Source organism: Rhizoctonia solani, chromosome 14 (genome assembly GCF_016906535.1).
Source record: "Rhizoctonia solani chromosome 14, complete sequence".
Classification (NCBI taxonomy): domain Eukaryota; kingdom Fungi; phylum Basidiomycota; class Agaricomycetes; order Cantharellales; family Ceratobasidiaceae; genus Rhizoctonia; species Rhizoctonia solani.
The window spans coordinates 1,333,545-1,353,496 of record NC_057383.1 but is presented as its reverse complement, the minus strand read 5'-3'; the positions used below and the strand labels follow the sequence as shown (position 1 = coordinate 1,353,496).

Here is a 19,952-nt window from a genome sequence, read left to right as displayed (position 1 = left end):
TTAGCCAAAGCTCATATTGGCCCAAAATGGGAATATGCAGTGCGCTCCTGATTATGCGCTTCTTTTGTTTTGCCTCGCCTCCTCAGCGTGCATCTTGGCCTAGAGCCAATGTCAGAGAGAAGCCTCGGCTTTGAGATAGTATCTCTCGTCCTCTCGTTAACACTGTGTCTTTGTTTGACCATTTTATGTTCCTTGTCGGGTATGGACTCGGCTGAGAAGCTGCTTGAACACACGCCAGTTGGAGGCGTGTTGTTCGCGTCTGGGAGGAGAAGATATTAGTGGCAGTTCTAACACACGTGTAGTGCATGATGTAAACTTCTAGGTCGAACGATTCTCCTGCTCGTGATGTAACCGATTGGCGGGAATACTAACAGGATAGCCAGGAATCGGAAGCGATCCCCCACTTTCCGCTGGAGGCTCGGGGTGGAAGTGCGTACTTTCACATAGAATTATTGCACGACTTAATCAGAATGAACACTTACCCCCACACTCACCGCCCGCAGTCAGCCTCGACAAACGTTCACTTTTCGATCTCATATCAGCTTTTAATCCTCCACGTGCAAATCACCTCGTGTTGATAGCCAATACAAAACAGCCCTTCACTCTCACCCAAAAAGCAGATATATTCGAGTCCTCACTATCTCTGTTCCTCAGTATCCGCAACTCCCCGTCATACCCCTCGCCGGGGCGGGCTCCCATGTCCTTTTGCTCTCTATGAGCGATCCTCTTCAACTCCCATTTCAGCTGTCTTTCTTCTTCCATCTCCTTCACGGACCCGCATTCTTGAGCATGGGTCCGCTCGCTATTGCTGCTTTAGGTGCTGGCGCCTTTGTCACAACTGCTGTTGCGGGTGTTATTTTGTTGCATAGAAAGGTATTCACCAAGTCGGTTCAAGTTGACACAGAGCAGGGGCTGTCCGAGAACGCTCTCGAGCGAAGAGAGGGGACCAGCCCAGGATGGAAAGAGTTCACCGAAGAGGACGAAAAGGCGACCACCTCGATATCCGAGCTCTTACTACCGCTCTTCCCAAATCAAGAGTCTGACATTGGAGATACATTGGCCAAAGGACCTCAAGTGCTTCTCAATAATCCATTGCGAGGGCCCCCCGGTCTTCTCAGTCCAGGTACACAGCAACGAGCCAACTCGGTATTAGTCCCCGAAGGAGATATTTCGGACACGCGCGATTGGGGCGACGGGCCAGTCTTTCCGCCAGGTCTACCATTGCCAGCGAATGTGGCTGTGGCTACGCCTATTTTAGCATCTTCGAACCGCCCACCTTATTTGAGCCCACTCGATACCGGAGTATCTGGGATTGCGCTATGGCCAATACTAGCACCTACACCAGCCGAGGAAATACACTGCAGGGCTAATGGACAGGAAGGCAAGGTAAACTCGATTCTGACGGAGAAACCTGGCATCAAGGATGACGTCGTTCCTCAGGATGAGCCATTGTCCTCGAGTTCTCAGTCTGGCCAACATCTAACGGTTTCCAGCATTACGATGATACCTGCTTCTACGTCAATCCATGAGCCTGAAAAACGGGACCCGAACGCCGATCCTACCGACCTGGCTCATCATCCTTGCTCCGAAGCGCCCCTTGCCATAGACGTCACCTCGCCTACTCGTACCCCCGGAAGTGCCATCATTTCTCTAGACAAAGTCAACCAAAGTTCCCAGTATAACGATACAGGTTGGCCAGGCGCTGGTGATCCAGCCCCGAGATCATCCCTCCTTTGTACTGTCCCTGGTGTCACGGTCTCTGGCATGCCACTACCCGAGTCTCCACCTCTATCTCCAAAGGCCGTATCATCACTGTTGATCCATACCTTACCACTCGATGCTATTGCTACCACGACAACGGTCTTCATAGAAGAGCTCTCTCCATGGGTAGATGTTTCAGATTATGAGTCTCCCAGCCCTGTCGCAATGCCATTTGTTCCTGTCCTGCCTCCAATTGTGACTGCGTTGCGCACGGACAAAGACTGCAACGAGGCCCCACGTAGTCCATTGTCAGATGCTGGCTCATCGTCGTCTGATAGCGAGTCCTCCGGCCCTGATACTCCTACCGAGCTGAAACATGATTTACCCTTCAGCGCCGGGTCTGGGTACTCGTTCAAAGGCCCTCCCGAGCCCCATCTTCCAGTCGATTCAATGGAACGAGATGTGTCCGTTGAAGACGACGTGGAAGTTATAGATGATTTCGTCATAGTTGGCCACCAAGCACCTGACCCACCCACCCCGACGATCGATTATCCTTCTACTGAGTGGACGCCCTCTACGCTTCCCGGGTCTTTTGGCAAAGCGACAGCACCAAGCGACCATAGTCAACCGGATCAAAAGTCGGCTTACACAATGACAGTGACAGATCCTCCCCTTACTGCTGACATGGTTCAACTGTGCCATGCGTTGCTTGCTGTCAGTAACTGCGCTGGACACGTTGCTCAACTCGTTGTGGGAGCCTCGACATGGTGGAGCCTATCTTTGGTTCCTACCTGAGGTTGCATGAATGGATCGACGCTTCGAGTGAGTCTTGTATCCTCATTTGTTGCTATCAATATGACTGAAATCATTTGCTACGTCCAGCCACTATGAATATCTTTATGTCTATTACGAGTCCTGTTTCATGTCTTTCATTATGTCTTTCCGGCCTGGGTTGTTATTTAATTGGAGGTGGAGAGGACTGATCGATTGAGTTGGACAATCATTGTAGGATGTGTACACTAATATTGGCGGTAGCCATTTTGTATCCGTATGTTACTTTGTATTATGCTGTTTTTATCAACCGCATGCATTTCTATCACTTTGGCTGGGACGTATATGTGGATGCCGAGTAAACAGGCGGTATCTCATAGGTGACCTGAGTGGCTAAGCTGGACACCACTAACAAAATCCAAGAAAAAGACACATAAATTAATAAGGGAGGCTGCTTCTATGGTACTTTGGAACTGTAATAAATAGCGAGTGCAGGTATGAAAATAATGAGAGGTATGCCAACAGAACTAAGACATGTGGCCGGTTGGCTTTCCTGAAGGAGGCATGCCGCGTGTAGTTACCCATCCTTCCTCGATCTCCCAATCTCCGTAACATGCCCAATCAAAACTCGATGTTCTGATTGTTTCCTTTTGGGCATCAACAAATTTTTTGAGAGGACACATTCCGTCTTTATCTTCGGGACATCCTCGTATTGTTGTTAGAGGAGTGACGCCGTCGTTGATGATGAGACGAATTTGTGGTTCGGGATGGGATGAACATGAAAGCACTGACCCCGGTATGATTACGGAGCTCAAGTAGCATATATAAAGAAACTCACGTTGAACCTGCATGTTTGTAGCGAACGGAGCAATTTTAGAAGATTTGAACTTCCGGTTGGGGAGAATGTGAGTTATGGGAAGTTGTCCATCCGAAGCAAAGTTAGTGAGGTTGAGTGCCGTCATGACTAAGAAATATAACAATCAGCCTCGAGCATAACATGCCAAAGAGGTGAATCTTACTTTGCATGAATACAGTCTGAAAGTTCCAGATGTTAGTATAGCCTAATTACATAACGTATACAACTACGTACTTCATGAGTCGAGTCCACATAAATTGATTGGTTCAGCGGGAAGCGAATGTTATCATGCATAGTAGCATTTGTAGTGGTGTTGTGGACTTCTATGGGTGTATGCGTAAGGCGCGCAACCAATTCTGAAACCCAGCCCAGCCCGAGCGCTTGACCTATTGGTGACCCGTACGCATCGTTGTACCTGAAGCAATTACGTTAAGAGACCAGGTATTTGTGTTTGTTAACCGTATGCATACCAGAATCCTAGGTCATGACTGGGAAACCTCTCTAAATAAGGCGACACATTGAGATCAAAAGTTCATCACGTACGAATAATCGAACCCGTCCCACTCTTCCTTGGTGAACAGCTCGCAGAAAGCAGAGTACCCGAGAGCAACTGTTTCATATGCACACATCTATCGCGTGCATGAGAACAGGGATGCGAAGTGTTTGTATGGAACTCACTTTTTGGGCCGAGTAGACGTCTTCGGTAGTCCAGTCAACTTCGGGCGCCATTTCCTTGAACCTCGCAACGGCGTCTTTCAGGTAAACGTCGCCCCATTGTTGAACAAAGTTCAGTCCTCTGAAAGCTTTGGCCGGAATGTTGGCATTTGGGCATCTGTCGGGAGTTAATTAGCGGCGGGTTGTGAGAATTGGTGGGGACTCACGTATTCCACGGTGATATTGTGTTATTGATCTATTGCTTGGATGAGTACATATGGGTCGGTATATTTGAAGCAAATCTAACGCACGCCAGCATGCACTAGAGCGATCACTTGTTGGTATTGTCCTTCGATTGGATTCCCAAAGAACCCAAACGCGAAATTGATGGAAGACTCGAGCATGCGATTCCTTTGAATGCCATGAATGTCTTTGTTAAGTTTCATCCTAAAGTTTGTGGTATCATAGCTTACTGAGACTCGGTCCGAAACACCGGAATCGTATTGCTCTCCGTAAAATTATTCAAAAGATGTCCATAACGCATACGCATAGAAACACCCAGCTCGTCTACAACCTCTCTATTTAGTTTGATAACAAGTATGCACACTAGCTTACTAACACAGTTGCCCACGACCAAAGGGCGTAAGTACTTCAGCGCCGAGAGTATACGTCCTGGGAATCAGTGAGCCAAATTGCTCGAGGTAAGAAACCTTGCGTTTACCAGTCGTTGAGAAAGCGGAGTTGACCAATGGCATTGATACTTTTAATGGAGCCAAGCTTTTTCACCAGTACCGGAGGCTGACCCCACTCAAGATCATATGTCGGGTATCTATAACTGGAGATAAAATATGTATTCTAACGATTGGTATTCAAGGCTGACCTTGCTCCGTGTCTATGTAAAACATGACACCCGTAATATGACATGTTTCAGGTGCCTCCACGCTTGCATCAGGTAGCCCGAACTCCGCGCTGCTCACGGAATACCACGGACTCAAGCTTCCCCAGCTCTTGAACAAGTTGAATCCATCGGTTTTATTCGTTCCCATTATAAATTTCGGAGGTACGAGCCCGGTGGACCCCATATGTTTAGGGTATGCAGGCGCAGTGGCGAGTACCGCAGGTTCTATGCCAGTTGGCGTTGGGCCAGGGTATCCAACGTCGGGAGGAAAGAGCGATGGTTGCCAATTGGTAGGTCAGCTGGAGGGAAGTGTGATTCAGAATCATTCAAAGAGTGCTGATGCGACTTCAGAGGAGGCAGTATTCCTGTAGTACGCGCAAGAACCTCGACCAAGATACACGCTAGTATTCCCAGAGCAAAAGACAGAAAATAGAGGGTGCGAGATATAGTCTTTGACCTGAGGTTAAAGCGAGTATTCGAATGTCTTTCACCAGGTATTAGCATTTCAATCTCTTCATCCTCGTAACGCGATGTCCTGCCCTGACCCTCCATGCTTTGGTTGTCAAATGTAAAGGCGGGAAATATGTAATTGGCTGTGTTGTAGACCAGGCTATGCCACGTGCGAAATTCCATTGATTTGGCCCTCAGACCCTTACCGTCGATCTCAGCCTAAGACCCCACAGATACAGGCACTTTACTCCAACCACGATGGGTGACCCCTCCAAGCTATCACGGTGAGCTCTAGTTCTATATTCGTACGTATATATTATACTCATCGAAAGGGTACAAGGGACGTCAAAGGGCTTGTGGCCGACTTTCGTGGAGAGCTCAAGCTTCGAGACCCCTGGGATCGTGAGATTGATATCCAGTTCAAACGGTAAGCACCTTCCTAACTGGTAGGTGCACAGCAAACACTCAGCACGGTCCAGAATTCAACGGAAATACAAGGATATCCTTTTTGGCTTTCCGTTTGCACGCCAAGCCCAGGCAGTCGACCAGTCTCTGTGGTCGGATACATCCTATGCCCTTATAGCCCAATATCGTTCTCGAATCGACCCCATACGGGCATCACCCCCGGGTAACAAGAATGCCGTCGAGAACAGAAAAATGCTCCAGAAATTCCTTGCATTCCTTGGAGCCGAGGGCACCTTTTGGTCTGGAATCGTTTCCAGACTAGTTCGCATCCACGGACTGACCGAGGCGAACGGGGCCATGGTAGCACTTGGGATGAACATTGTAGAATTCGAGAATCGCGAGTCGCTCGCACGACAAGGTCAAATCGACATGGCACCCGCTCTCGAGGACAATCCCACACCGACTCATCCTCCTCCTAGCCACGAGCATCGATCGAATAAACTCCTTGTCGTTTTTCGTGCACTCATATATTTGGGGGACATTGCGCGCTATCGAGAACAGTATGGGACGCATCCGAACAAGGCAAATTCCGAGCCAAGCACTAAACGTTCGCGAGGTGGGAGGAGGGGCAAAGGCGGAGGAGCTGAAAAGTTAACGAGAAACCCTTCTCGAAGGCCGAGGCTTTCTATGTTCAGGCCCGGTTGTTGTTACCTGATTACGGTGCGTTTGATCTCTCTCTTTATTGAGTCCATTCTTAGTCCGAAACGTTGCTTTCGATGGCATCAACTCAATGCAGGCAATCCGTTCAATCAACTTGCCATAGTCCATTCCTATCAGCATGATTTTTTCGGGGCAGCTCTCAACTACTACCGTGCTCTTTGTGTGAGGAAACCTTTCCCAACAGCTCAGGACAACCTTATTAGGAGCCTAGCAAAATGTTTGGAAGTAGACAGGGAGATGTGGAGGGAAAGAAGGGAGCAAGAAGCTAGTGGCGACGATTCAGGCAAAGGAAAAGCAAAGCAGAGCCAGCCGGGAAGCCTTCGGCAGACAACGACGCCTCCAAAGATCTCGAGAGTCGATTCAAACAGGATGTAGTATTACTACATGCCTTGTGGGCTGGAAAATGCCGGTGCGTACCATTTTCATCCTGCACAGCTACGTTATCTTGATCTCGCCCTGCTCCCCTCCTCCAGCCCGACCAAGCTGGCTCGCCACACTCAGAATGTCCTGGCGAGTTTCGCATCATTGGTCACTCGTCGGCTACTTCCTGCGGCAACGATTGTTCAAGTCTTGGTCATAACCTTGGGAGCACTTTGGAGGGTGCGGATGTTTAGAATGGAAGGGGATCATAAACCCGAACGAAGGCGGGCAAAGCCCAAGGCGAGCGACCGAGAAGAGAGTCGAGAAGAGGATATCCCATTGGAGACACGAGTAGTTGCACATTTACTGGCTTTGTATACCGTGCTCCTGGAAATTGGGATAAGGGAGATTCAGGATGGGGTCAAGGAGGTTGGGGAAATGGCGGGTGACGAACAACAACAAGCCGAGAAGCTCGCACAGAGGATTACAGGCACGTTCCGCAGAACTTTGCCGGCTTTGCGGATTGCCAACAAGTGGGTCAAGGCGAATGTTCGATATTTGCAGCAGTATCCTCTGGATGACTCACAGGAGCCGAATACGCCCACATCGCCCACTCTCCCAAACACGATGCGTCCTAGTCTCACTTCTTTTTGGCACGCTTGGTCACGATTTGATGGCCAGCTTAACGAGGCGTTCCCTTTGAATTTACTTCCCTCGGTATCAGTCAATTTAGAGGAAGATATTGATATGAAGGGATTCTCACCGCTGAAATGGGAATCGAATGGAGGGCTTGACCCAGTGGGTCGCGGGGGTCAAGGTACAAATGAGGCAGCAAGCGTGCATCCGAACGAAGAGCAGCTCATGAGAATTGGAGACCTAATTGTAGACAACAAATACATCACTGCTCTCCCGGTAAGTTATGGATTGCGTAAAAAAGTTCCAGGCAGACTCATATTGTTGCTAGGGATGTCCCCTAGCATCAGGCTCCATTCCGTCTGAGACCCATAACCAGAGTCAAGGTTACGCCGGCATCGAACCCCATGATCGCTGGGATGAGGCAAACGATACCGACTTGGGCAGCGACGATGGAACTCCCGAAGATGATGATTTCCCCGGCCAGGAAGACGACCGTGCAACAGTAAGTACGAGAACCGATGATGATCCAGTTCGGCTCGCTATGGACGCAAGGTTGAGCGATCACGAAGACGAAGGCGAGGATGAACAAATATTATACCCTCAGGGCTTTCGTCAGAGGCCTGTGTGAGTGCCGGTTTCATCGTAAAGAATTAGCCTTTAACGTTGTGATACAGAAGTGTTTCTATGTCTCCCCCTCCCCATTCGGCTTCTCCTCTGTTAGAGACTGGTCCAGCACTAGTTTGGCCTCCTCCGACGCCTTCGTTCCTTTCGGAACCTACGGAGCGTTCTGCTCGTGTTCACAGCCATACACAGCCTAGACCAGCTGGAACAACTGCCGAAGATTTACTGAATCGCGTTTTGAATGGTACTCCCACCTTTTTAAACATGGCAACGAGTCCCGTTGGCAATAATACATCAAGCATAATCACCTCCAATACGCCGTTTGTTGGGCGCTCCATTTCTATGCATGGCCCGACCCCTTCGTTCTTGTCGCCTGCCCAAAACCGTTCTCCAGACCCTTTCCCTTTGCAGAATCCCCTTGGGGCGCCAGGACTCGACCTGCGTCCAGGCCTTCCGCGCTCTCCGCCGCAACCGTCCGCATTTTCGAACCAGCGATCGACCACTTTCTCTGCCGTAGGTTCACCCAGTTCTCTCTCTCCCGGGGTCGGGAGAACAAACGACCCTCTGGCCTTTCGTTCGCACGCTCGACTCCCGTCGCTCACCGGAGCGGCCACGATATGGACTCCAGCGCCTCAGGAGGTAGCTCGGGCGGGATCCTGGGGTGGTTCCTCAGGTACAGGCCCTATGCGCTCAAACTCGATCGCTGGTGGGATGGTTGGACCTGGCTTTGCCTCGGATGGAACATGGTCGGCACGTAACCAGGGGTTTGGAGATATGGAGGTAAATCGCCTTTCGAGGCAGCAGACCTATGCGACAGCTAGGGACATTCCAAATTGGGAATAGGTAAAAAAAGGATTGCTCTGAAATGTACTCGATGTATAGGTGGCTTTTTTGCTCTTGTAAAGTACGCAATCAAATTCGAACCGCTGCTTAATAGGAACCTCGCGCACAATCATTACTTGAGCATCCACCGGCCCCGGACAGATCCCTACAAATGCCTCAGTGCTACTGACATTCAAATAATGAGAACGGCCCAGCACATCAAGCTTTATGCGATGCTGAGGCATATGGTGAGTCTCCTGGCAACTTTACCAATCAAATGAGTTCCCTTTGTTGTGTCGCAAGGCCTTCTATTAGATCTAGTCGAGCAGTATTAGTAGGTATAGGCATTATCGCTCGTCCTCCATCTGCCTTGGGGAGTTCGCATAAGAAGCATCATGTGACGCCTACTGGGCAGTGGGGGTCGAGGTGAACTGTTCAAAATCGAAAGAATCTCTCGGAACTGTACATTGGTTCCCCACGACCCGGTGCTAGTATAGCGAATTGAGTAGTTTGAGCCATGAGCAGCGCTTCGTTTAGACATGAAATGTAAAGGGATATTGGGGCCTAATTCCTCACAATGGGTTTGATTCATTGGTATAAGGCGCATACATGCGCTGTACAAGGCCAATAGTGTATTGAAAATAAGCATCCGTGTTCAAGTAAAATTGGGTTGAAACGATGGCCAATATGTACTGGTTTTACGCATAAAACCTCTCTTAGTCTAATTTATTCTGAAGAAGGCGTACTGAAGTTTTTGTTTTCAGGCCATATCGTATTGAAAGAGACATTTTTTACCAATGTACTAAAGTTCGGGGTCTCGTTACACCAGTGATAGATTTGGGAATTATCACGGATCGAGGGCGTATTGGATCGCAGAGCGAACAAAAATATACGAGAGTAGCAAGAAAAGGGCATGCGGGAGAATGCGCCTTTTTGTGATGTAGGACCTTTTTTGGGTGGTGGGTGTATGCAAAATGGTTTGGGGAGCATGGAAGTCGAGAAGTCAAATATTGACAAGCTATAAGGCACCTATCGGTGGCAGTAGCAGCGGCAAAAAGTACAAGACTTGGTGTTCTAATTTTGTTTACACAGTGGGTGGCCACGCGTTGGAATTTCCCGAGTCATTTTCAAGCGCAATATCATATACTGTCTATCTATCACAAATCGTACATCATATTCCGTTGAGAGCTACTGGGACCTCGACACCGCGTCTGTTCTCCAACCCCGCTCCATTTCCTCTCCCCGCCCGTTCAAGATTCCCGTGCTCGAGGGCATAGGCTGGTTTCCAAGTCGGCGATGAATCGGATGTTAGAACTTGGAGTGCGGGATTCTTGAACGTGTTATATGTAGAGCCGAGAGATGTATATCTGCGACATCACTCGAGTCAGATGGCGTTTAATCGAGTAGACAAGGATACCTTGATCGAGTAAGCAAAAATGATATACGTACCCTACGTCGTACAAATGACAGTATGGGACTTTTAGTCTCGGGTGACGCAGGTATTGCCACACCTGTGAATAACTCCAATTGATGATAGGGTGGACACGTAAGAGTTTGGGCCAACCCGGGTCACAATGTTGTAAGAAATCGAGTTTACCTGAGGAAGAGGGGCGGTGCGATCAGTACGGATACATCTCCGAGATAGTAGCGAAAATAGGGGATACGGTCGATGAAAAGGATAAATTCGAATGGAAAGCGAGAGTGTGAATGAAAAAAGGAAGGTACTAGTAAAAACCAGAGTGACTTACCACCATGGGGGTCATTCCTTCTTGTGCCAACGAGAATTGCCTCTATCCCTTGTCCTTCCTTCGTATCCAAATATGCTTGCAAAGCTACACGCATCGACCCAGAGACTCTAACTAGTTGAAGGTTGTATGCTTTTACACTTGATTCGACGAACTCTTCGACTTCAGGAAAGGGAGAGGGACAGAGAACGTATACAGAACGGATTGGTGGGGGCGTCGCGGTTGTAGTGGTAATAGTTGTCGATGGCAGCACATCGGAAGGAGTAGGTTCGGTAGTGGGCGCAGAAGCAGACAGTGTAGCATTTGATAGCGAAGGGGAGACCACTGCCCCGTCCGCAACGACTGTATCTACCTGAAAGACAGGCCCATACCCAATTCCCTCGACGTACCGTTTGCGTAGAACAGCGGATAATAGGTGTAAAAGAACAGTACCTGACAATAAATATTATAAACTTTGAAGAGAAATAAGGAGAGAAAAATCTAGTTACAATCTTTCCCTCCATTGAAGCTAATTGACAGCTTATCTAGACTGGAAAGAGGTTGTTATTCCCACACTGGCAGCAGAAAAGTGAGCCTACCCATGGATGTCTAACCCTCGGTCAATTACTCCAATCGCCTCGCGTATCATCTCACCCAGTGGAGTTGGATCTTGAGCCAGATCATATACCGCGTCGAGCGAGGACGGGTCAATGTAAGTATCGGTGTTGTTGGGGCTGGTGTCTACACTCATAGCTCGAGAGTTGAGTTCAAGACGTAAACAGGCTGAGAAATGATTGCCAAATCCAAGAATAGGATGGAAATTCACCACAGCCGCCCCAGGCCGTCATCGTCAAGAAGAGCCAAGTCCGCATTGGAGATCATCGACACGAAGCGCCGAGGAAGCAATTTCCCAATTGGTGGCAGACATCCACATGGCATCTCGGATACCATACACACTCGTCATCAGCCCGAGTTCGGATCTCTAGGTTGTGACTCAGCTCATCCCATGTGCTGACAAACAATCCATAAAGAACACAAAGAACACCACAAAACGACAGACAATACAAAAACAGGACACAAGAGGGAGAGGAAATTAACGTGCGGAATTGTTTGTACAAATATTTGCATGAGAATGTGCTGCAGGAAAGCGGGGGGGCACGTGCGTCTTGCTATCTCTGGACACCAGTGCATACCACTTCCGCAACATGGATGTCTATGAAGATGACTCGGGAGCGGTTTCCCCAGTCAGGTCACCTGGATCCATCCAACTTTCCTCTACCGTCGTTTTTACGCGCCGTACATATTCTTTCATATTTTCGCGATAGAGCGCTGCGGCCTCAGCGTTGGCAGGACTGGTAGAGGCTTAGTCATAGGATAGGGGTGCGAGGGGAAAGTGAGCTCACCTATTAGGATTTGGGTCGTGTAGTAGACTCTGAATTGATGTAAGAATAGCGGCCACATCATACGTAGGTGACCACCTGAGCCACAATGAGCATGAGTCAGCGAACCCCCCAACACAAGTCGATAGGAACACACCGATTCTGCAAAATATCCAAACAGAGCTCTCCGTTCGCGTATACGTTCGGGTGAAACATTTTAGACAAGAATTTAACTTGGGGAGGTTTGTTGGGATACGATTCGTCAAATGTCAATATCAGTTTGAACGTCCCATCCTCAAAGGGCGTATCGGCTGAGCACCTCACAAGTCATGTCAAGCCACCCAGGACTGAGGACTGAGCTACTCACCTGGCCCGAAGATTACCGCGTTCCAAAGCATAATGTTGTCGGGGCATGGCGCACCAGAGATACCATCTGGAGGATCGGACGAGAGACGCTTAAAGTCGCGAATCAAGCGGCGGCGGCACGAAGTTGACTACAGACGTATTTTAGTCTTTTCCTACGGGGAAAACGCACGGTGCAGATTTACCATGGTGATGAGAACAAGAACACGGGCGGTTGGAAAGAGGAAAGAGGAAAGTCAGGTAACGTATGGTGTGGGGTATCGCACAAGACAAGACTGGGAAGGGCACGTGACCTGCCGCGAGCTTAGCGACGCTGACTAACGTCCGAACCGGTTGTATGCGGAGTATTGCCCCACATACACGTATACGAGGCCGATTAGATAGTAACCGACGTTTTTCGATGATTTTGAAAGCCGACACTGTGTATTCAAATGTCAGGTAAAGTTAGGGCTATTGGTGTCTGGGCAGGGACCGTGAAGGTTTGGTAGATTGTCTTTACGTGCTCTTAGTTCGTCATGTCTTGAGCTAATTGGACCAAAGGCCAAGCAGTGAACACCTGGGTATAGTCTGGCTTGATAATATCTGTATTCAGATTTATTCATATTCGTTCCTTTTCTCTTGCTCTTGTTCAAAAAATAACTTTCAAATGTACCAATCATACAAAACAGAACATTGCCATCGAACCCTTTTGTCAAGTGATTGCCACAAATTGGCGAACCGGGTCCATCTACACAAGCGTTTACACTTCGATGACTACTTTTGCAGGGTTGGAACCCGTTTGCACAGCAATAATCCCTTCCCCTGCGCTCTCAATTCCCTTGTATATCTGCTCCGACCATTTGATCTTCCCCGACTGGATGAGCGGAACCAAAGCATTCAAGAACTTGACCGGATTATTGGCTTGCCCCTCGTACTCTGGTTCAAGAGTAAGAACTCCAAATCCTCGAACTGTTAGCTGTTTGTAGAGTATGTGTGTAGTATTCTAAGAGTACTAGTTAAATCGACGAAGCTAATATATGTTTGTTAAGTTAATCAACACACCTTGATTCCGTACGGTTCTGACGCATTATACTGTGAAATAGCGCCGCACACAACTATCCTCGCATTGGTATTACATGCATCCAGCGCAGCCTATCGACTCAGTGTTAGGTTTACTTCTCGAGGTCAATGCGTGCATATTGGTGCTCACCTCTAACGTCGGACCACCAACGTTATCCCAGTATATATCGATTGGTCCTTCCTTGGCAAGGACATCTGCGATACTTTGTGTTTTGTAATTGAACGCGGCGTCTACGCCTATGCTCTTTAGGAAGTCGACTTTATCATCTGATCCAACAGAAGCTATGACCTTGAGACCTTTCGCTTTGGCCAGTTGAACTACCAGACTATCATATGTTGTTAGCGCGAGTCCATAGTGTATATGCGCACTTTGCTTACGATCCTACCGCACTAGCGCCAGACGAGACAAATATAGTCTCTCCTTTGACAGGATTCCCTACAACCTCCAGCCCGTAAAACGCCGTCATACCTAACCAACGCGAAGAATGTTAATAAGTCGATCACGATTTGTCTGTGGCAAGAGAAAATCACCTACCGGGCATTCCAAGAACACCAATGTATGCGGAGAGTGGAATATCCGGTTCATCTTTGATCACCCTAATTGGGTGTTCGGATTTCAGTACATTGTAGACTTGAAATCCTGGTACGGACGCACATTAGTTGGCCATCAGGTGACTAGATTGAAGTTAATAATATGTGCTTACGAAGGTCGTGCACATATAGCAGATCTCCTGGGTGAATACCATCTTTTTCAGAACGGATAACCTTTCCGATCCCAAAGTTTCGTATCGGTTGGCCTAAAACGAAGTTTCCGCTTGCTTGTGAGGTTGGTTTGCGCATTCTCCCTCGCATGTATGGGTCGATAGACAAATACACCGATTTGACGAGGGTACCACCCGAGAGTGGAACATTATCCAAGTCGATTGTATCGGATGCGTGAGTTATGGTCTCATTCAACACAGGGTATCCTTGAGGAACAGAGTTAAAAATCGCTGCTGAGTTCTGGACTGGCGACATTGCGATATGAAGATGATAATCCGAGTGGAAACGGCCACTCCTGCTGGTCCAGACATGCCTTTCTATAACACGTTTCGTAGTACATTATTTGCTGATACATGTCAGTATCTCCCGCGCCGAAAGATTGATCTTTAGTCAACAATCACTCAGCAGACAGGCCAAGTCCGTTACACAGCGTCTCCGAAAGCGCCTGCTGATTCAGAAATGATGCCCACCGAGATGCCCGCAGTAAGCTAGCCCGATGGCCGATTGTGAGAGTGGTTTAGCACGGTGAATCCTCAAAATGTGGGATTTTTCGGAAGCCCAAAGCCGTACTTTGTATGCAGAGTGCTGGGAAACCCTGACCAGAATTTTCGTGAGTCCGCAGACTCATCCCTGTGTGCCGTCGAGCTGCGAATTTGGTATTTCTGGGCGCCGATGGCTGTCAAAATTTGGGCGTCGCGCAGATTTTCCATACTTTTGAGGTCCATCGTGTGATCTCAATCCGCCAAGCTGATTATTTCCTTTCATTTCCCAAATGGATGGCCAATAGTGTGCTTGGCAGACGTAAGAAATTATCCTTGGGTTGTCTTTCGAAAAAGGTTCATTCTAATAATATCAGATGATAAAAGTTGCGGTCATTGACGGGTACTTTTTACACTGGTATGTCGAGATTTGGAATCACGCCAACAGCTAAGTTAACTCCTCTAACAGGGGGGACTTAACTTCACAGTTCTCCAAAGCTCTCTCAAAATTTGACTTTCCATCGGGTTATGTAACAGCCCTAGAGAGCCGCTAACTATATGTTAGGAATATCACTGGCTTTCTGTGCGTGTATACTGAATTTATATTATTTTATAATTTAGTGCACGGTAATTGGATTACGTCATCAGTTATTTAAAGTGCTCAGTAAAGGGGTTCTCTTTCTTTTCATCCTTCTCGGGAACATTACAGGATTCACAAGAATTAGGTAGCCGGGAAGACCTATATTACATAAGACAGTACTCAAGTTTCCACCTTCTCTCAGTTATACGGGCATCCGTTCCCAAAGGCACCGCATTAGTCAAATTTCACTTGATTGAAACTGCACTTCACATCCACTTGCCCGCATAGCAACTCCGGAATCAGACAATTGGTTTTTAGCAATGAAAGCTTCGATTGAACGGATTGTGTGGGGGTTATGTGGAGTTAGAACAGGCCGAAAGAATAACAGTAGAAGCAGCAAGAATGTGAGCATAGATATATAACAGATCTCACAAGTTGACGGTAGGCAACCGAGTCAGGAGGGACTGGACACACCCGAGCATATTCTACATCGTGAGCAAGTAGACGGTAATACTGCGACAGAATTAGATCCGATTTCCGGTAATCGTTTCAGTGAGCACCAGGAATCAATCAGCTACTTTCTCACCAGCTCATACACAACACTATAGGTAATCAGCAGTCTGGATTGACGCAATTTGATCGAAACCAGTCGCAGGGACTCGGCAACCCGGATGACCTTGAAGAAATAATCGAATACGAAAAGCGACAGCTGGAATTGACTCCTGAGGACCATCCGGAATTAGCGAGCCGTCTTATCTCACTTGGAACGTCTTACGATGATCGATTTTCGAGCCTAGGTGAAATGGATGACTTGACAAAATCAATCGAATACAAATCTCGGGCAGTTGCATTGACTCCAAATGACGACCCAGCTTTGCCATCCCGACTCCAGACTTTGGCTTTTTCTTATAGTAGCCGCTTCAGTAGTCTGGGTAAACTGGACGACTTAGAAAGGTCAATTAAATACGAGTCTTGTGCTGTTGCGTTGACCCCTGATGGCCACCCAGACTTACCATCTTACCTCAACTCTTTGGGTGCGTCTTATCATCTTCGGTTCATGCGCCTGGGCGATCTGGATAATCTTGCGAAGTCCGTCGAGATCTATTCTCGTGCAGTCATGTTGACACCTGACGGTCACCCGGAATTGGCGCTTCGCCTTGCGAATCTGGGTATGTCATATGCTGCTCGGTCCAACCGTTTGGGCGAGCTGGACGATCTATCAAAGTCAATTGAATATATATCTCGTGCAGTTGAATTGACTCCAGAAGACCATCCGGGCTTACCGTCCCACCTTGATGCTCTGGGAGCGTCATACGTCAATCGATTCAGTCGTATGGGCAATTTGAAGGATCTTGCAGAGTCCATCGAGAGCTACTCTCGCGCAGTTGAATTAACACCTGATGACCACCCGAGCTTGCCACTTCGCCTTACCCATCTAGGAGCATCGTACGCTATCCGGTCTCGACGTTTGGGCGAACTGAGCGATTTTTCGAAGTCGATCGAATATACTTCTCGTGCAGTTACGTTAACTCCCGAGGACCATCCAGACTTACCATCCCACCTTGCATCTCTCGGAGCATCCTACACTGGTCGATTCAAACGTATGGGTGATTTGAGCGACCTTGCAAAGTCCATTGAAAGCTATTCTCGTGCTGTTGCGTTAACGCCTGATACCCATCCAGCCTTACCAGGCCGCCTCAAAGCTCTAGGGGCATCTTATTGTGATCGATTTATGCGTATGGGGGATATAGACGATCTCCGCAAATCTATCAAGTACTATTCTCAGGCGATTGCATTGACCCCGGACGGACACCCGCATTTACCGTTGTACCTGAATTCTCTGGGCGCATCCTACGATGGCCAATTCAAGCGCTTGGGTGATCTGGGCGACCTTGCAAAGTCCATCGAGAGCTATTCTCGTGCAGTTATGTTGACACCTGACGGCCACCCGGACTTGGCACCCCGTCTTGCGAATCTGGGTATATCATACGCCCTCCGGAGCAAACATTTGGGTGAACTAGACGACCTATCAAAGTCAATTGAATATATATCTCGTGCAATTGAATTGACCCCTGACAATCATCCGGACTTTTCATCTCGTTTTGTTGCTCTTGGAGTATCATACAGCAATCGGTTTGGTCGTCTAGGCGATTTGAACGACCTTGTAAAGTCCACCGAGAGCCACTCCCGTGCAGCCGAATTGACTCCCAATGATCACCCAGACTTGCCCAACCGACTTGCCCATCTAGGAGAATTGTACAGTAGGCGATTCAATCGTCTGGGCGATATGGACGATCTGACAAAGTCCATCGAGAATTATTCTCGTGCATTTACATTGACTCCCAAGGATCACCCAGACCTTTCGATGCGCCTTGCTGCTTTAGGAGCATCTTACTCTTTTCGGTTCAATCGTTTAGGCGAACTAGGAGATCTGACTAAATCAATCAAATACAAGTCTCACGCGGTTGAGTTGACCCACAGCGATCACCCGGATTTTCCAAAGCGACTTGCCTCTCTGGCAGCGTCTTATGATGGTCGGTTCAGGTCTCTTGGTGACCTGAGTGACCTAGAAATGTCAATGAAATACAAATCTCAGGCACTTGCGTTGACACCGAATTCACACCCGGATTTACCATTCCGCCTCGCTGCTCTAGGGTCGTCTTACACAACTCGATTTAATCGACTGAGCGAATTTGATGATTTAACAAAGTCAATTGAATTGACGTCCCGTGCAGTCGCATTGACGCCCGATGATCACCCAGCATTGCCAAGCCACCTTGCGAGTTTAGGGTTGTCTCACAGTGAGCGGTTCAAGCGTCTGAGAGAAATAGATGACCTGGAGAAATCAATTGAATACAATTCCCGTGCAGTTTCGCTAACTCCTAGCGAACATCCTGACTTGGCAGGGCGTCACCATATTTTGGCATTTTCTTGTTTGTACCGCTATCGGAACAAAAGGGATCCTCATGACCTTCAGAACTCGTTGTATTCTTTACGTGCTGCCGCCCAGTTGCTGACCGCAGCTCCACGCAACAGGTTCAAGTACGCGCTTGGGTGGGTAAGCGTTGCCTCTGGAGAGAGCCCGCTTGATTCTATGGGGGCATATCACACCGCAATCGACCTACTTCCTCAATTTATATGGCTTGGTGCTACTACTAGTCAGCGCTATCAGGATCTGTTGACAACTGGGGACCTAGCGGTACAAGCCGCTTCAGCTGCAATTGCCTCATCTGCATTTGAAACAGCGCTGGAGTGGCTTGAGCATGCACGGTGTATTGTCTGGAATCAGAGCTTGATGCTACGCTCTCCTCTTGACGAGCTCCAATCCTCCTATCCAGACCTCGCCACCCGCCTCTCGTCAACCGCCGCACAGCTTCACCAGGTAACATCAGAGCCTTCAGAGCCTCCACCGCCCCCCACAGATATTGAGTCAGATATATCAGGGCATCGGATTAATCTAGCTAGGGAGTACAACTCCTTATTAGCTAGTGTCCGTGAACTTCCTGGATTTGAAGACCTTCTCCAACCAATAAAGGCAAAGGCCTTGATTCAATCTGCACATCATGGGCCTGTTGTTGTCATTAATTGCTCGAAAGATCGCTGCGATGCTCTCCTGATATTACCAGGGCAGAACGATATCAAACATGTCCCGCTCCCCGACTTCACCCAGGAGAAGGCTCGTCGTATGCGTTCTGACATAGAGGCTTCCATCGAGAGCCGAGGTTCTCGGGAACGAAGACCCTTTTACCAATGGGAGTCCGACGGAAAAGATAGCATGGATATAGCCCTAGCAGTTCTTTGGAGCAGCGTGGTCAAGCCCGTCCTAGACTTTCTTGGATACACGGTACGTCTAATCAGTCAGTAAATCCACTATAGTGGTGCTCACATAGCATCACCAGAATAATAACAGCGCTGCCACACGCGATCTCCCATCCATAATATGGTGCCCTGTTGGTGTGCTATCCTTCTTGCCGTTGCACGCGGCAGGGGACTACGATAAGCTAGGATCGCGAGTTTTCGATTATGCTATTTCTTCATACACTCCTACGCTCGCCGCTCTCATCAACTCAAAGGTCACTTTATCAAGCCATGCACCACGAGTGCTAGCGATTGGTCAAGCAAGTACGCCAGGCCATGCGCCGTTGCCTGGTACTAGTAAAGAACTTGCTTGCGTGAAAACACATGCACAAAGTAAAGCTCAGTACACAGAGCTTGTAGATGACCAGGCCACAACCGCGGCAGTACTCGATGCGATGGAGCAGCATGACTGGGTTCATCTTGCGTGTCACGCCCATCAGAACGTCGCTGACGCCACCGAGAGTGGGTTCTTCCTTCACGACGGCACACTCGATTTGGCCTCGATAAACCGGCGGTCATTCGGGAGGAAAGGCCTAGCATTCCTCTCGGCTTGTCAGACAGCAACTGGAGATGAGAAACTACCTGACGAGGCCATACATCTTGCATCAGGGATGTTAGTGGCTGGGTACCAGAGCGTGATCGCCACGATGTGGTCGGTGATGGACAGCGATGCACCATTCGTGGCGGACAAAGTATATGCAGAGCTGATGAAATACGGAATGATAGGGAGTGGAGAGGCGGGGAGAGCGCTGCACAATGCTGTTTCATCATTGCGTGAGGATGTGGGAGAAAGGGAATTTGGAAGATGGGTACCATATATTCACATGGGCTCGTAAACAACAATTGAAATATGG

General features: G+C 48.5%; 7 protein-coding genes across 7 annotated transcripts; 3 read left to right on the top strand and 4 right to left on the bottom strand.

The window, feature by feature from the left end:
* Positions 1 to 714: 714 nt before the first annotated feature.
* RhiXN_11038 (uncharacterized protein) lies at positions 715 to 2,496 on the top strand (the record flags this gene model as incomplete). Its single annotated transcript, XM_043330853.1, has 1 exon — positions 715 to 2,496. The coding sequence occupies one exon, from the start codon at positions 715 to 717 to the stop codon at positions 2,494 to 2,496; it is 1,782 nt and encodes a 593-aa protein (XP_043186198.1).
* Positions 2,497 to 2,999: 503 nt separating this feature from the next.
* On the bottom strand, positions 3,000 to 4,737 carry RhiXN_11037 (histidine phosphatase family containing protein; the record flags this gene model as incomplete). The annotated part of the gene is made up of 11 exons (XM_043330852.1): positions 3,000 to 3,259; positions 3,311 to 3,436; positions 3,492 to 3,507; positions 3,563 to 3,743; positions 3,799 to 3,816; positions 3,872 to 3,957; positions 4,007 to 4,160; positions 4,210 to 4,238; positions 4,294 to 4,393; positions 4,456 to 4,549; positions 4,602 to 4,737. The coding sequence occupies 11 exons, from the start codon at positions 4,735 to 4,737 to the stop codon at positions 3,000 to 3,002; spliced, it is 1,200 nt and encodes a 399-aa protein (XP_043186197.1).
* Positions 4,738 to 5,588: 851 nt separating this feature from the next.
* RhiXN_11036 (uncharacterized protein) lies at positions 5,589 to 8,915 on the top strand (the record flags this gene model as incomplete). The annotated part of the gene is made up of 6 exons (XM_043330851.1): positions 5,589 to 5,614; positions 5,671 to 5,757; positions 5,810 to 6,455; positions 6,891 to 7,727; positions 7,780 to 8,075; positions 8,126 to 8,915. 6 exons carry the CDS (start codon positions 5,589 to 5,591, stop codon positions 8,913 to 8,915), a joined length of 2,682 nt encoding a protein of 893 aa, XP_043186196.1.
* A 1,150-nt stretch (positions 8,916 to 10,065) lies between these two features.
* Positions 10,066 to 11,369, bottom strand: RhiXN_11035 (phosphoadenylyl-sulfate reductase (thioredoxin); the record flags this gene model as incomplete). The annotated part of the gene is made up of 5 exons (XM_043330850.1): positions 10,066 to 10,261; positions 10,344 to 10,491; positions 10,643 to 11,071; positions 11,128 to 11,168; positions 11,218 to 11,369. The coding sequence occupies 5 exons, from the start codon at positions 11,367 to 11,369 to the stop codon at positions 10,066 to 10,068; spliced, it is 966 nt and encodes a 321-aa protein (XP_043186195.1).
* A 462-nt stretch (positions 11,370 to 11,831) lies between these two features.
* RhiXN_11034 (ubiquitin-conjugating enzyme) lies at positions 11,832 to 12,548 on the bottom strand (the record flags this gene model as incomplete). Its single annotated transcript, XM_043330849.1, has 5 exons — positions 11,832 to 11,970; positions 12,022 to 12,096; positions 12,155 to 12,308; positions 12,365 to 12,491; positions 12,546 to 12,548. The coding sequence occupies 5 exons, from the start codon at positions 12,546 to 12,548 to the stop codon at positions 11,832 to 11,834; spliced, it is 498 nt and encodes a 165-aa protein (XP_043186194.1).
* Positions 12,549 to 13,099: 551 nt separating this feature from the next.
* On the bottom strand, positions 13,100 to 14,436 carry RhiXN_11033 (Zinc-binding dehydrogenase; the record flags this gene model as incomplete). The annotated part of the gene is made up of 6 exons (XM_043330848.1): positions 13,100 to 13,342; positions 13,402 to 13,491; positions 13,550 to 13,745; positions 13,798 to 13,888; positions 13,955 to 14,059; positions 14,124 to 14,436. The coding sequence occupies 6 exons, from the start codon at positions 14,434 to 14,436 to the stop codon at positions 13,100 to 13,102; spliced, it is 1,038 nt and encodes a 345-aa protein (XP_043186193.1).
* Positions 14,437 to 15,560: 1,124 nt separating this feature from the next.
* RhiXN_11032 (CHAT domain protein) lies at positions 15,561 to 19,934 on the top strand (the record flags this gene model as incomplete). Its single annotated transcript, XM_043330847.1, has 4 exons — positions 15,561 to 15,644; positions 15,699 to 15,792; positions 15,849 to 19,084; positions 19,140 to 19,934. 4 exons carry the CDS (start codon positions 15,561 to 15,563, stop codon positions 19,932 to 19,934), a joined length of 4,209 nt encoding a protein of 1,402 aa, XP_043186192.1.
* Positions 19,935 to 19,952: the final 18 nt, after the last annotated feature.